General features: G+C 41.0%; 1 protein-coding gene across 6 annotated transcripts in view; it reads right to left on the bottom strand.

Annotated features, from left to right (window-relative positions):
• Positions 1 to 14,251, bottom strand: part of NCOA4 (nuclear receptor coactivator 4) — a 63,629-nt gene that overhangs the window by 7,635 nt on the left and 41,743 nt on the right. For 4 of the 6 annotated variants that reach the window (XM_004765867.3, XM_004765866.3, XM_013063126.2 and 1 more), the window contains one exon: positions 1,217 to 1,371. In XM_004765867.3, coding sequence (XP_004765924.2) covers positions 1,217 to 1,371 — 155 coding nt within the window. Of the gene's footprint in view, positions 1 to 1,216; positions 1,372 to 6,345; positions 6,498 to 11,108; positions 11,214 to 14,251 lie in introns of those variants that run through there. The other 2 variants (XM_045068494.1, XM_013063128.2) reach the window with 2 other exon arrangements.

Genomic DNA, 14,251 nt, shown 5'->3' with positions numbered 1-14,251 from the left:
TAGCCTCACTGCTGTTAAAAAGCCCAAAGAATGGTGTTTCCCACAGAATGGTGAGTTTCTTGAGCTTATGGGGGGATCACAAATCCTTTTCGTCATCCAATCATATCTATGGAGCATCTCCCCAGAAAATACATATTATATACTCAAAATTTTGCCCGTTAATTCTGGAATTTATGGTCCCCAAAGCAAAACCATGGACCCAGTTTAAGAATTCCAGCCATAAAAGCATTCATAAGCTCTAAAATCCTCCTTCAATACCCCCTCTCTCCAAAGACTAGCAGGTTTATTTGGATGACCTAAAGCAATCAAGAGAAAATAAAAGGACAGATCATGTAATGCTGATGGCCCTCAGTTTTCCATACAAGTTGAAAACCTAAAGTCTTACAAATTTGCCAGTGGAGTAAGACAGGAGTTTTAATAGCTAGCCCTTATCCCTTTTCTCATTCTATGAATGAGCCATCTATTTACAGAGGCCAATTCAGTAAAGAGATGTGCGACTACATGTGAACAGACAGAAGACCACAAGGACAGACAGTTTAAGTAAACCTATAAACTAAGTGTTTCTGGAAGCATAAACAGCAATTCAAAAAAGAACAAATATAAAAATCCGAAGGACAGAAATCAGAACAGCTATAAATTATCCATGAGAATTCACATAAGAAACTATTTTAAAACAATTTTTTTCTGTATAATAAAGTTGTATTTCAAAGTCATGTAATACATGGTCTTCCCACTCACCAATAGAATAATATTAGGTCAATGGAACAAAGAGATTTCATTCTGGCTTGATCTAACAGATAAAGTTATTTACAGAACCATGCCACCACCAAAACCATGCCACCACTAAGTTAAAAGATGGCAGGGGACATGATGAAGTACCACCCTTCATGCATCAAGGACACACAGCTGGGAAGTATGGTACTCATTCATTTTGTTATTTTTTACTGAGGGCAGTATCTGGCACAGGGACCACACAGAGGAACAATTTAAAAATGCATGCTGAACTGAACTCTTTAAGGTAGTACAAGGTTTTTCAGACTCTTCTACCATCTGCTTAATTTCACTTAGGAATCAAAGGTACCAACATTTCAGGCATACCATGCAAGGCATCAGGTGAAACTTTTTGGTTGGCACAGAGAAGCCAAGCCCTTAGCCATACTCTAACTAGCCCTGTGCTGAGAGTCCAGACAAGGGAAGAAAAAAGCACATGTCACACCTCTTGCAGGTTATCTTTAATTTGCTGTTCAGCCCGGAGAACTCCACCAATAGCAAGCTCCAAGTCCCTCCGTGCATCACAACACCTCAAAAGGGGCTCTCTAGTACTGGAGCAGCCACTCTGGTCCTGTGAGGTACTCATTCTGCTCACTGTTCCTTTGGAAGAAAAAAAAAAAAAAAGAACAATCTAAATTGTACTGTAATTACAACCAAAAACCACCTTTCAATCATCCCCCAAATGATCATTCCAACCAGCTCCCAATTACTAACTTACTTAGATTACCTCCAACACAGACCTGACACATAGTATACCCTTAATAAATACTGCCTCTTCTTCCCTGCCCACCACTACTGCATTCCTACCCTACAATTCTATGCATGTACTTGAGTGACATTTTAAAGGTGAACAGATTATTCCTAAAAAAAAAGGCACTAATTTTCCTGAACTGATATGGCAAATGGCCTCCAGGAAGTTAAAAGAACACTACGGTGCAAGTTTCTATTTATAACACACATAGGGAGCACATGTTCTTGTTCTGAAAGGTCTAGAAGGATTCGTAATTACTTTGAAAAGCAACTAAAAACTACTAACTTGGTAAGGAGAATTAAGAACATTGTTTGGATCTGGCACTTACCTAAATTGATTAGGAAAATGTAAATTTTAAATTATTTTCTTTAAGGTGGGACTTTTTTTTTTAATTTAGAAAGGCTTTAGGAATGGTTTCATAGGTAGGATGCTCTCAAGAATGTAAATCTAACAAAGTAATTTCAAAGGATTCTGATATAAGGGAGGTGCTTACAGGCACTGGTATGAGAAATTACAGTTTTCTAATCATCTTAGGTTTACAAGAGATAAGAAACAGAAGTGGAAAGAACAGCACACAAGCAATGATAAAATGATAAGAGACTGAGACAGAGATGGTTGGAAAAACAATGAAGCAAAAGTTTGACAAAAACCACTGGAAGAAGTGTGGTGTCTATCGTAGATAGATCTAGAATCAGAGATAGTTTCTAAACACTTAGAGAAAAGCAGTAATCAATGTAACTCAGCAGGTGTTCACTAAGCCCGATGACATCAAAGTTATCTCCTTCTCAGACAATTCTACTAAACCAGCCACTCAATGTAGTCTTGCAGCCACACTCTATCTGGATGCTCAACAGTATGTCCTGTGTCAAGGTGATATCCTATCTCTGGGGACAAGTGAATATGAGATAAACAGGTACAACTAAATGGAATCCTAAGATTATTTTTTACAAACAACTCAAAAGGATAGAAGACTGAATGAAGCCAGTCTATAAAGTTTTTAGAGGTATGTTTTCCCCCAAACTCCCCTGTTTTCCCTAATTACATGGATTTAAAAAAAAACAAAACAAAACAGAAAGCAGATATTACAGTTGCAGTAACAAGTGACTTTGATAAAAAGATTCCACAACAATCTCTACACAGCTGTTAAATTTGATAAAACTAAATGTAAATTTTTAAAACTTGAATGGGGGAGGACAAAGTGGAAGAGAATAAAATGTTTTTTAAAAGGATGAAGATTTTTAATTGAAAATAACCTCTATATGAGTTAGCACTGTGCTGGGTCCGAGAGAAAACACACCATCTGCATTTACCAACAGTATAGTGGTTGTCACAGGACTAAGCTGTTCCATGTTTATTAAACTAAATTTAAAATTTCTTTCTGATTAACACAGTTTAACAGGCAAAGGGACCTTCAAACCATGAAAAATTTCTCCAGGAAGGGAAGCTGTTTAGCCTAGATAAGTCTCTGGGAGGACTTGATTACAACACTCAAATACTTGGTGACCGCTTGAAAAGACTTAGATTTGTTCAGAATCACCCAAAGGGAGTAGAGGAGGATTACCAGGAGACATCTGAGGGAACATGTGAAAGAACCTCCTGTCAGTTCTGAAGGCAGAGACCTTCTCAAAGAAGCCAGTTTTTGGCTGAATGGCAGCCTACCCAGTGTAGAGTCCCCCAAAAGGCTGACTCTTCATCTGAAAGCAAGTGACTTCTGGCCTAGACTGTACCTGCAAGCCTAGGGTTCAGGACCACATAGCTAGCTAAAAGCTGGGAAGGGACAAAAGTGGTATGACCCCCATCCTTAAATAAAATGATGGGAAGAAGAAACCTAATAGGTTTTCTTTTGAGAATCTCAGGGAAAGATACATACTGAGGAACTAGAGATCCTCTAAGAAACTGAAAGATTCAGGAAACTTTGTAACTTCCCTGTTATTTCGCTATCTCGATCTGTTTCCCCATAATGACCTCTAAAAAGGAAGGGCCTCCGTAACTAAATTTGACAGAAATCTTTGTGGAATTTTTTTTTAACCCTCAAAAGGCCAGCTGTAACTATTTTGCTAACTTCTTTTTCACACTGTAAAACTGACCTGTTTTAAGCACAGGCATTAGTGTACACTTAGTGCACACTGTCGAGACCCTGAACAATACCTGTGCAACACAACTGAACTGCTGGCTCATATGTGGAGAGCTAGTGTCACCTCATTACCAAAAGTTGCTTCACTTTGCACTTAAAAGTTACATGCAAGGCATATTTAGCTGTCTTTCCAATTAATAACCAACTTTCTCTTGTGCCAAATTTCCCATTCTTAGGTCTTCATCATTTGTATGGAATGCCATAATGCCTGGCACAGTGTAAAACGCAATCAATAAAATTAAATTAAGATGTACTGGGACACTTGGGTGGCTCAGTCGGTTAAGTGTTTGCCTCTGGCTCAGGTCACGATCTCAGAGTCCTAGGATCAAGTCCCACATCAGGCTCCTGGCTCAGCGAGAAGCCTGCATCTCCCTCTACCTGCTGCTCCCCCTGCTTGTGTGCACTCACGCTCCCTCTGACCAAAAAAAAAAAAAAAACCCCAAAATCTTTTTTAAAAAATAAGTATATAAATAATAAATTAAAATGTACTTCACAATGCCAAACCTGAGCTCTAGATCACACAGGTGGCAAAGTCAAATGCATAAAAGTGCTATTATTACTAGATCCCTAAAGTAGGTCTTCTGAATTCAATTACAAGTACTATAAAAACTATTCAATAGGAACAAAAAATGGCAAAAGTACACAAACTGGGTTTTCTCTTTTATCAGCTATGAACAGAAGGCAGGATGAGATTTAAGTTACAAAACTGATTTTCCCCACATATTTATCACATGTTTTCGCATGTTATCCTTCAACGCAGTCATCTTGTTAATAAGGGTCTTTAGAGCCCATCTGTCACTGCCCCACCACCTTCAACAGAAGACTGTCTTAAATGTACATTTTTTTAGACAAAGTCAAAAGTTTAAGTGCTTCTAAAACTTTCCTGCCTCTAGGAGTCATGTCCTACTAGGTTTGGAGGGGAGGAGGAAGGAGAAGGGAGAGATACACGCACCCCTCAAATAAAGAAAGCTCCAGAAAAACCTAGAGCTCTCCCCAAAGAGTTCTACAAACTATACATGCTATATTTGCACAAATCTAATTATGAAACCCAAAGATCATGAAACCAGGATTGAGCAACCAACCACAAATGAAGCTAAATCATTATCATGCGGTTTGACCATAAAATTTCCAAAAAGCTATAACCCTCTAGTGACCAGCACAAACCACACTTTGAAGCTGAAAATCTCTTAGCCATCTCTTTTGTAGACTGTTCTCATTTTACAGATGAAGCCACTAAGGCCCAGACAATTTAAACAACCCATCTAAAGACCACAGGCTTGAGTTCAGAACTAAAGTTCCTAAGGTCTAGTCCTGGATGCTCTCTGACCAGCTTGTTCTTCCTTTAGTGTCTTATCACCCACAAATTACTTTTATTTGCCAATACTAAAGTTTGAAATTAACATTCCCAAAAAAAAAAAACCAAGAATGAACATTCCATTGGCATGCTACTGGAGTAACTTCCACCAAGATTCTGTCCATTTTCATAATCCTCAATAAATTATGACAATTATGACATTAACATATAATGTATTACCTGTTTCAGGGGTACAGCTCTGTGATTCATCAGTCTTACACAATTCACAGCACCCACCATAGTACATACCCTCCCCAATGAAATTATGACTATATTTAGAACTTCTTCCTTGGATAATGCTAACAAATAGTACCTGTGCATGTCATGATAGTTTCGGAATAATCAAAACACTGCCAAATACCAGTGCCAAGTATGAAGGACACAGCAAGCGACCTTGATTCTGATCCCTCATCTGTATCACAATCGAAGTTCCATTTGTCTATCTGAAGGCTTAGGCCAGGTCATCTCTAACTGCACCTTCTAGCTCTCACTGTCTGTCACCCTTTCCACCTGCCCCTCCTCTCCAAAAAAAATTTTCCACTTTTTATTTTCCTGGCATCCAAATCATTGCTAGAAGCCCACGCCCTGAAAAAGCAATCCACAGCATACATCTGTGTTGTATGGATTACTAAATCTGAAATACTGCCAATTTGATTATCTTTGATGAGACAATATAGATTAGAATTTTCCGGAAAAAAATTATTAATTATGAAGTAATTAATATTCCACATTACCTTGAGACATTTCTTCATCACACGTTATTGTTTAAAAAAGGTTATTTTTTTATTTCACAGTTCATTCACGCAAATGCTATGTATGTCCTACCCTAGCCTCAGCCCACTTTTAATTCTTTACGAACACAAGTATTTTTGAAATTCAGGATCTGATTCTCCGTAACTTTTTTTACACCTCGCAAATAAAGGTTAATACCTGAAGAGACTTACAGAAAATAAGTAACCACGAAATCACGATAGCATATTTTAAGATTTACACTTCAGAGTTTACTTCGCTGTATACTTGTTAACTACAGCAACCGAGCACATCATCTTTCCGAAGCAGTAACTGCAAACCGACTACAAAATTCCCCACCTAATGCCAAGTAAGACTTTTCTAGTTAAAAGCAACAATGATTCATGCAACTTTCCAGGTTCCCCAACACTTTCTAAGAGCACAGTAGCCCTACGAAGCCGCGGTACGGTCCCTGGAACCCGCAGCCCTCAGGGGTCACCGCTCAGCACGCATGCGCATAGCCGGGGCCGCAGAGCCCCCTTCCCCACCCCAGCGTGGTAAGAGTCTCCAAGCGCTCCGGCAGCGCCCCTGGGCTACCCAACGAACCTCACAGGCGGGTCTCCGCCGCGCGACCAGCCTGCCGAACCGGAGCCGCTTTGACCACGACTGGAGTGCCGAAGGTTCCCGAGGCCACGAGCCACGTCCCACCCCGCCTGATACTGGCCGCAGACTTCGGCGGCTGGGAGCGCGCACGTCGGCGCCGGGGACGAGCAGAGAGGCTCCGCCCACTCGGGCACCTCCCCTCCCCCGACAACCCCAGGCCCCCGCAGCAGCTGGCAAAGCTCGGACGTGGCTCCTCCCTCCCCGCCCCGCCGCTTCCGGAAGTCGGTTCCCAGGGGCCGCTCTCCAAACTCCCCTAGACCCAGATGCTCCAGCTCGTAGCCTCTGTCCACCCCGCTCCGCGCTCCAAGTCGTCAAGGCGTCTACGGCTTAAGGATTTTGCTGCTCTTCACTACAGAGAAATAACAACCGTGGGTCTTCTGAAGGCTTACCGAGTTATTCTTGGCATGTCCCTGCCCAGTAGTTTATGCCTCCGAGATAACCACTGTCAGCACAGCTGGAGTTCAGCCCTCGCCTTTTGTTCCAGGTGTCCATTATTACTGTCGCCAACTCAATGAGAATTACATGAATTATATGTAAAATGTTTACGACAGTACCTGGCATACAGTATTCCTGTTTGATTATCATGCTCATAGTACGACTAATTTGGTGTCCTTTTCTCCAAAAACAACCCTTACAGCCTGTATATCTAATCAGGCCAGAAGACAAAATCTAGACAGCACTAGTCATTCCCTTTCAATCCATTTTATTAATGTAAAAAATTTGCTCTTGTCTATGCTTATGGTTTCATGTGCATACACAAAAATAGTTTTATTTTTGTAAATAGTAAGAGTAAAGCAAAACCATATGAAAAAAGACAAAGGAAACACTAATGGCCATCACCTTCAATTAGGAAACCCTCAGATTTCAGATGAACAGACTTTGTGGAGGCTCTGTTTTATCTATGATGCACAAAGTTTCTGGGATCCCGTTTCAGATATTAATTACCAGAAATAAGGAGAAAACAATTTCTTCTTCATTGGATAACACATTTTGTAAAGATGAAAAATTAGACATACTTCTAAATGATTAAAGTTTAAATTTTCTGGCCTTTTGTACTTGAAGTCAAATGGCTAGAAGGGAGGAATTCTCAATTAAAATATAACTGATGTCAAGAACTTTCATCTTTTAGATGCCCCTATAAAATACAGTGTAAATACAGTAGAAACTGTGCTATCACCTACATAACCGGTAGCCTCTACACCCTCTCTAAAAGATCCTGACCAGCGCCTCCACACACTAAATGCACCAGCTCTTCCTCACTTGAATTCCTGAGTTACAGTAACTGAGAGTTAGTGTTTGTTCTGTCAGCTTATGCCAGCTTTAGTTGTTATTAAATGATGTGATTTATTCAATTTTATATAAACATAAAGACTGTGGAGGAAAAAATCATAAAAATCCAGAAGAATTCCAGGGGTGCCTGGGTTTCTCAGTGGTTACATGTCTGCTCTCAGCTCAGGACATGATCACAGGGTCCTAGGATCAAGCCTCGGTAGTGCTCCCTGCTCAGTGGGGAGTGTGCTTCTTCCTCTGCTCCTCCTCCCAGCTCATGCTCTTGCTTCTTTCTCAAGTGAATAAATAAAAAAATCTTTTTTTTAAAGATTTTATTTTTTCATTTGACGGAGATCACAAGTAGGCAGAGAGGCAGACAGAGAGAGAGAGTGAGAGGAGGAAGCAGGCCCCCTGCTAAGCAGAAAGCCCAATGTGGGGCTTGATCCCAGGACCCTGGGATCATGACCTGAGCTGAAGACAGAGGCTTTAACCCACTGAGCCACCCAGGCGCCCAGAATAAATAAAAAAATCTTAAAAAAAAGAAATCTAGAATTCTGCATTCAAACTACTTTGAAGGCCCTTAAATTTCATTATTTGCCCTTACATCCTTATAAAATGTTTCTATTTTACCTCTCTTCTGCTTCAAGATTTCTATGCTGTCTCAGAACAAGAGAACCATCCACTCCTAGCAGATCATCTCATTTAGAGATAACATAAACTATAACTCTCCAATGACTCCCTACTTGCCTATAGGATAAAGTCCAAATTTTTTTTTAAGATTTTATTTATTTATTTGACAGAGAGAGATCACAAGTAGGCAGAGAGAGAGAGAGAGAGGAGGAAGCAAGCTCCCCACTGAGCAGAGAGCCCGATGCGGGGCTCGATCCCAGAACCCTGGGATCATGACCTGAGCCAAAGGCAGAGGCTTAACCCACTGAGCCACCCAGGCTCCCATAAAGTCCAAATTTCTTACAAAGTTAATAAAGTTCTCTATTTTCTTGCTCCAACATGATTCTTCTGCTATCTCCTCAGGGCAGCCCCACACTGTGACCTGCTACACAGCTATTCTATCCACAATCATCCAGGCTGGTTCACCTTGTCCAGCTTGGCTCTCCCAGTGCTCTCCACCAGCAATATCAGTTCCCTTCTCCCTACCTGTATGCTTTTCTAACTATGCTCAAGTCCCACCACTTTGATGCCTTTCCTGACCCAGCAACCCCACTCCTCACTAGTTTGGGCCAACAGAGTTATATGCTCCTTCCTCTGGACCCACTCTAATCAGGACAGGTTTCCAGCATGACACCTATAACATGTTACTCTAATTACATGTTACATGTCTGCCTCCTTAGCTTGAGACCTCCAGGAGAAGGTATCATGTTTTATTTGGCTTTGTACACCCTAATGCTGAACAGATAGCCTGATAAGGGTGTCTTGGCATTACCAACCCTCTTCACTTTACATGCTCTATTGCACTGACATAAAGAGAATGGTGTCCCTGAAGTTGTACAGTGCTATGACCCTAAATTTAACAAAGACTTATGTTTGATAAATGGATAGATGAATAAATGATAAGCAAATGTTCAAGTTCAGACTAGCCAGATTAAGTATAGTTCTTCATTAAACATAGATAACTAACTTGATGTCACACTTAAGGCCTACATTAATTCAGGAAGGTTTTTCAGAAGTGGAAATGTTTCTAGTGTAATGCTACTTTTAGTTTTCTCTGAAACAAGACAAAACTAGCAAGGGTATTGCCACTGACACCATGATCCCAGAACAGGCACTGAGATAAAGCATCTTTCCTCAGTCCAGACCTGCCAAAGTTCAGCTATAGAGACTCACAAACATCAGGAAGTCTGTGAGTTAAAGGGGGAAATATTAACTGTACTTCAGCACAGTTAAGTACTTGAGCCAACTCAGGATTTTTTTTTCCTAAGATTTTTGCAGTACCACAGAAATTCTAGCTGACACCACAACAGTTTGGTTGGCTTTCAGAACTGGGGCCCTATTTTCAACTTGAAACTTCTGCCCATAATACAATCAAGGATAGGAAAACATCTACCATCACAGCAATAATACCATTTTATCCCTAATTGTATGATAAATATCTTGTGGTTTTTTCCAACAGGAAGTGAACAAGTAACAATTTTTTTCTTTCAAGCCCAGGGGACTAGCAATAATGTCAAAATTAAATTCAAAATACACCTAAGATTATGTTCTTATGAAATCAGTACTTGTATTAAAAGACTTAATTTCTTATCTGCAACTAAACTGGCAATCAAAAACCTTTTAACCTATATGGTCAGTTCACTCCTTCATTGAACCAAACTGTCACATCTGTAGAGTACTCTAGGCACTGGGTAAGAGGAATAGTACGTCTCAAGTGTCCCCAGACATACTTCTACCACCAGAGAATAACATCTTGATTCCAGTGAATAATCAAGCCAGGCAAAAATCAGGGATGATGACTTGGGATAAGAATGGCTAAGAGAATTAGAATGAATCATTCACATCAGAATCAAAAAGAACGGCTTCAAAATAACTATTTTAGGGATGCCTGGATGGCTCAGTAGGTTAAGCATCTGCCTTAGGCTCAGGTCATTATTTCAGGCTCCTGGGATAGAGCTGCACATAGAGGTCTGCTCAGCAGGAAGCCTGCTTCTCCCTCATAGGTGCACACTCATGCGCGCACTCTCTCTCTCTGTCAAATAAATAAAATCCTTTTTTCTTAAAGATTTATTTATTTGACAGACGGAGATCACAAGCAGGCAGAGAGGCAGGCGGGGGGTGGGGGTGAAGAGCAGGCTCCCTGCTGAGCAGAGAGCCTCCTGTGGGGCTCGATCCCAGAACCCTGAGATGATGACCTGAGCTGAAGGCAGCGGCTTAACCCACTAAGCCACCCAGATGCCCCCAAATAAATAAAATCTTAATTAAAAAAAAACGTTGAAACACTGTTTTAAAAAAATAACTATTTTATTCTCTTGCCAGTGAATCTACCTAATTCAAAGAGGATGATTACCATGTCAGGCTCTGAGGTATTGTAGACTTGATGTGATTTTTATAAATTACAGCAAATATTAAAATTTAACAAGCAAAGACAAGGTGAGAAGAACTATACAGCAGCAGCTCCTCTGACAAGCACACTATTTAGAGACACTATCTAAAGCTACTCAAGTAAAAGTGCTCATCTTGGCCCCCATATCACCTAGGCCACTCACCTTGTTCGTGTGTTCTATGCTGAAACAAAGCATTCAGACATATCCATAATGAAAACAAAGCCAAAATCTAAGTTGTAGATAAAAGCTTTAAGAAAGTAGCAGGAATAGTAACAAAAATGCCATGGACATCTATAGTGCCTCCATCAAACTGAACTTAATCCAATACATACAATCCATACATACATACCTGATTATAATCACTTTAGACTTGCAACCTACCTGGTATGCAAACAAAAGTACTAAATTCACTGGTTTCAGCAATGCCTAAAAAAGTGCTCTCTGAACCAGGAGCACGTTCTATTGTGTATCATGCACAGTGATAAATCTTTATTGTCTGAGGCTCCGGCTACTGAAAAAGTCAGATGCACAAAATTAATTGAGATAAAGCACTGGTCCTCAGAACACAGTTCAAAGCTGTGGTGGCCTGATGTTGAGATGCTGAGTGTAACTCCCAGGGAAGGAGCTTGGCAGTGCCACTCTAGCTGCTGGGGCGCATACTGCATACTGCCTCAACAAAACAAATGCTGAACATCATTTTTGGGTTTTTGCCCTTTTTTATAAAACGCAAAATCCTCTTTGGATTTCTTTCACTTATCGAAAACAGACACAAATGCAGGTCTTTCATAAAGCAAAGTGGCATAATGCAAGCTTTAAAAAACCAGAGGATACCTATATTAGTATAATAGGTAGCTATTTTTATTACTTCTGGTGAGAGTTAAATGATGGTAGAATGATAATAACACATTTTATTATGTAGCTCATCAACTTAATAAGTCACCATTGTATCTCTCCAGTATCCCTACAGAAACCTCATGACTGCTCCCTACTCCTCTCTCCTCACCTCTTTGCTTACTCAGTCCAGCCACAAATGCCTCCTTGCTGCTCCTCCAGCATACCAAGGATACTTCTGCCTCAGGGCCCTTGCACTTTCCTCCAGATATCCATATGCCCACTCCTTCACTTCCTTAGGGTGTCTGACTACTACTTACTTAGGCTGTCTTTGCAGTGAAGCCATTCCTCACTATCCTATACAAAATAAATCTTTCTTCCATACACTCCCCCTTAATATATTCTACAGTATTTATGATAATCTGACATGTAGAAACCATTTATTTTCTGACCCCACTTCAGAAAACACATTAGGAAGGTAAGTTCTACCCAGGAAGGAACTTTGTCTTTTTGTACACTGTTATATAGTAGGTATTCAATAAATATTTTCTGAATGAATTCAGTAAGTATTTAATACATCTATGTGCCAAGGGTTTCTTTTTTTAAACTTTCCATTTAGTCCCCACAAACATTTAAAGTACATATTATCACCACAATTCATTAAAAATAAAGAGTCTAGGGGCACCTGGGTGGCTCAGTAGGTTAAATAAAGCCTCTGTCTTCCGCTCAGGTCATGATCCTAAGGTCCTGGGATCAAGCACAGCATGGGGCTCTCTGCTCCGAGGGGAACCTGCTTCCTCCTCTCTCTCTGTCTGCCTCTCTGCCTGCCTCTTTGCCTACGTGTTATCTGTCTCTCTGTCAGATAAATAAATAAAATCTTTAAAAAGAAAATCAAAATAAAGATCGTAAGGCTTGATGAAGTTAAATATGTATCACCTATAATCACAAGCTTCCAGGTAGAGGAACTAAGATTTAATCTCAGGTCTGAGTCTAAAGTCTTTAGCCACACAATATATGTTAAAGGGATCACTTCAATACTAAGAGTTTATGTATTTACTCAACAAATATTTACTGAGTGACTACACTGACATATACTTATGACAGTCCCTAAGCACAATGGTGAACTTCCTACCTAGAGGAGAATTTGTGCCACTGATTCACCAAAAATTCAGCAGAACATACTAATTCTTTGAAATAAGACACTGAGAGTTAAAAATACACCAGCAGCAATGATGACTGTTTCTGAATTTTTTCCAGTATGCTAACCCTTACTCTCAGAAGGAAAGTATTATAAAACATGAGCCAAGAGATTTTTAGATGGGGGTAGGGATGTATCAGAATATCCTGCAGTTTTCTGAAGCCCCTCCACAGGTTCCTGAAATTCTGGCACAGCTAAGCTGATTTAAATTGGGTGGCTAGGCGTGTCCTATGTAATTCTAGATAGGATATCTCCTCCCCCTCTGAGAATCACATTTTCCTTCCCTTACACAGCTCACTGTGCTTTTCCACTTTTTAAATACCTACCTGTCCAACAGTAGTAATGTAATTGTAGAGGTTTATTTAGACACAAAATATCACAAAACTTTAAACCCCTAGGATTTTCCCTGCCCACCCAAGGACAAAAGTCCCGTAGAAGAGGGGGAAGGAAAAATAAAATGTGAGGAATATTACTGGGCTAGAACTTAAATATATTATCTCACTTCTCTTAACAAAGAGGCAAGCTAGCAAACATTCCAAAGAGCAAACCAAGTAATTTCCGTAAGCCGCAAGGCACATGCACCCCCAGCCCCACCACGGTAGCATTTGCGTAAGTCTTCCTTAGAGGGTCTGACAGTCTTTAAAGTTCAGAAATGTCACGCTAGGACCCCAGTACAGAAATGAGGCAACCATGATTACCTGTCTCATCCTCACCCCAGGAAAAAACTCAAGAGTCCTTACAACCACATTTCCAGATCACCAAGCGGGCGGTGGAAAGATAAACCTATCCAAAATACTGTTATGCGATGGTGAACCTTATCCTGATTAGAAAACACCGGAAAAAGGTATTGTGAAAAAGCTGCTTTTTCCATCTGACAGACAGCTTTGACCGCTGTCATTCTGGATCGCATCATCCCATCTTACATCACATGGCACTAAGACTGTTTTATATTACTGTTACCCGCCACGGGAATTTACTTTAACGAAAATAAGCGTTGTGCCCCCCCCCCATTGCTGTGGCCTCAACAAAGGCTGAACACGTAGGCAATGAATAAATGATCGCTGGTGGGATGAATCAAGGAATGAGCAAAAGTGCTCTTCTCTGTAAAAAAGGAGAGAATCAAGCTACCTCTCGGATTGTGGGGAGTATTACATGAGAGGGTAGGTAACGCTGTGTTGGCACACAGACGGCCGAAAAAACATCATCTTCCTCGCGTGTTCACCCAACAGTTTGGGAATGGATATGCTCTGCGCCCGTTCTGGAAAACGGGGACCTCTTCGCATCCATGAGGCCCTGGCGAGGGCACGCTAAACCTTGCTGCTGTCACTCCCGGGGCCGGGAGAAGGCGGGCGGGCAGAAGGTGGTGATCCCCTGGCAGAGCTCGTGTCAAGCGCTGGGGAGGGGACAGGCTCAGAGCAGCCAACAGTCAAGAAAAGGTGACACCCCCACCCTACCCCGAGGGGCGGACGGGTTGAGGTAAAGACCCGCCGGGAAG

Source organism: Mustela putorius, unplaced genomic scaffold (genome assembly GCF_011764305.1).
Source record: "Mustela putorius furo isolate JIRA1106 unplaced genomic scaffold, ASM1176430v1.1 tig00003909_pilon_pilon_pilon, whole genome shotgun sequence".
Lineage (NCBI taxonomy): Eukaryota > Metazoa > Chordata > Mammalia > Carnivora > Mustelidae > Mustela > Mustela putorius.
This window is presented reverse-complemented; position numbering and strand designations above follow the sequence as displayed.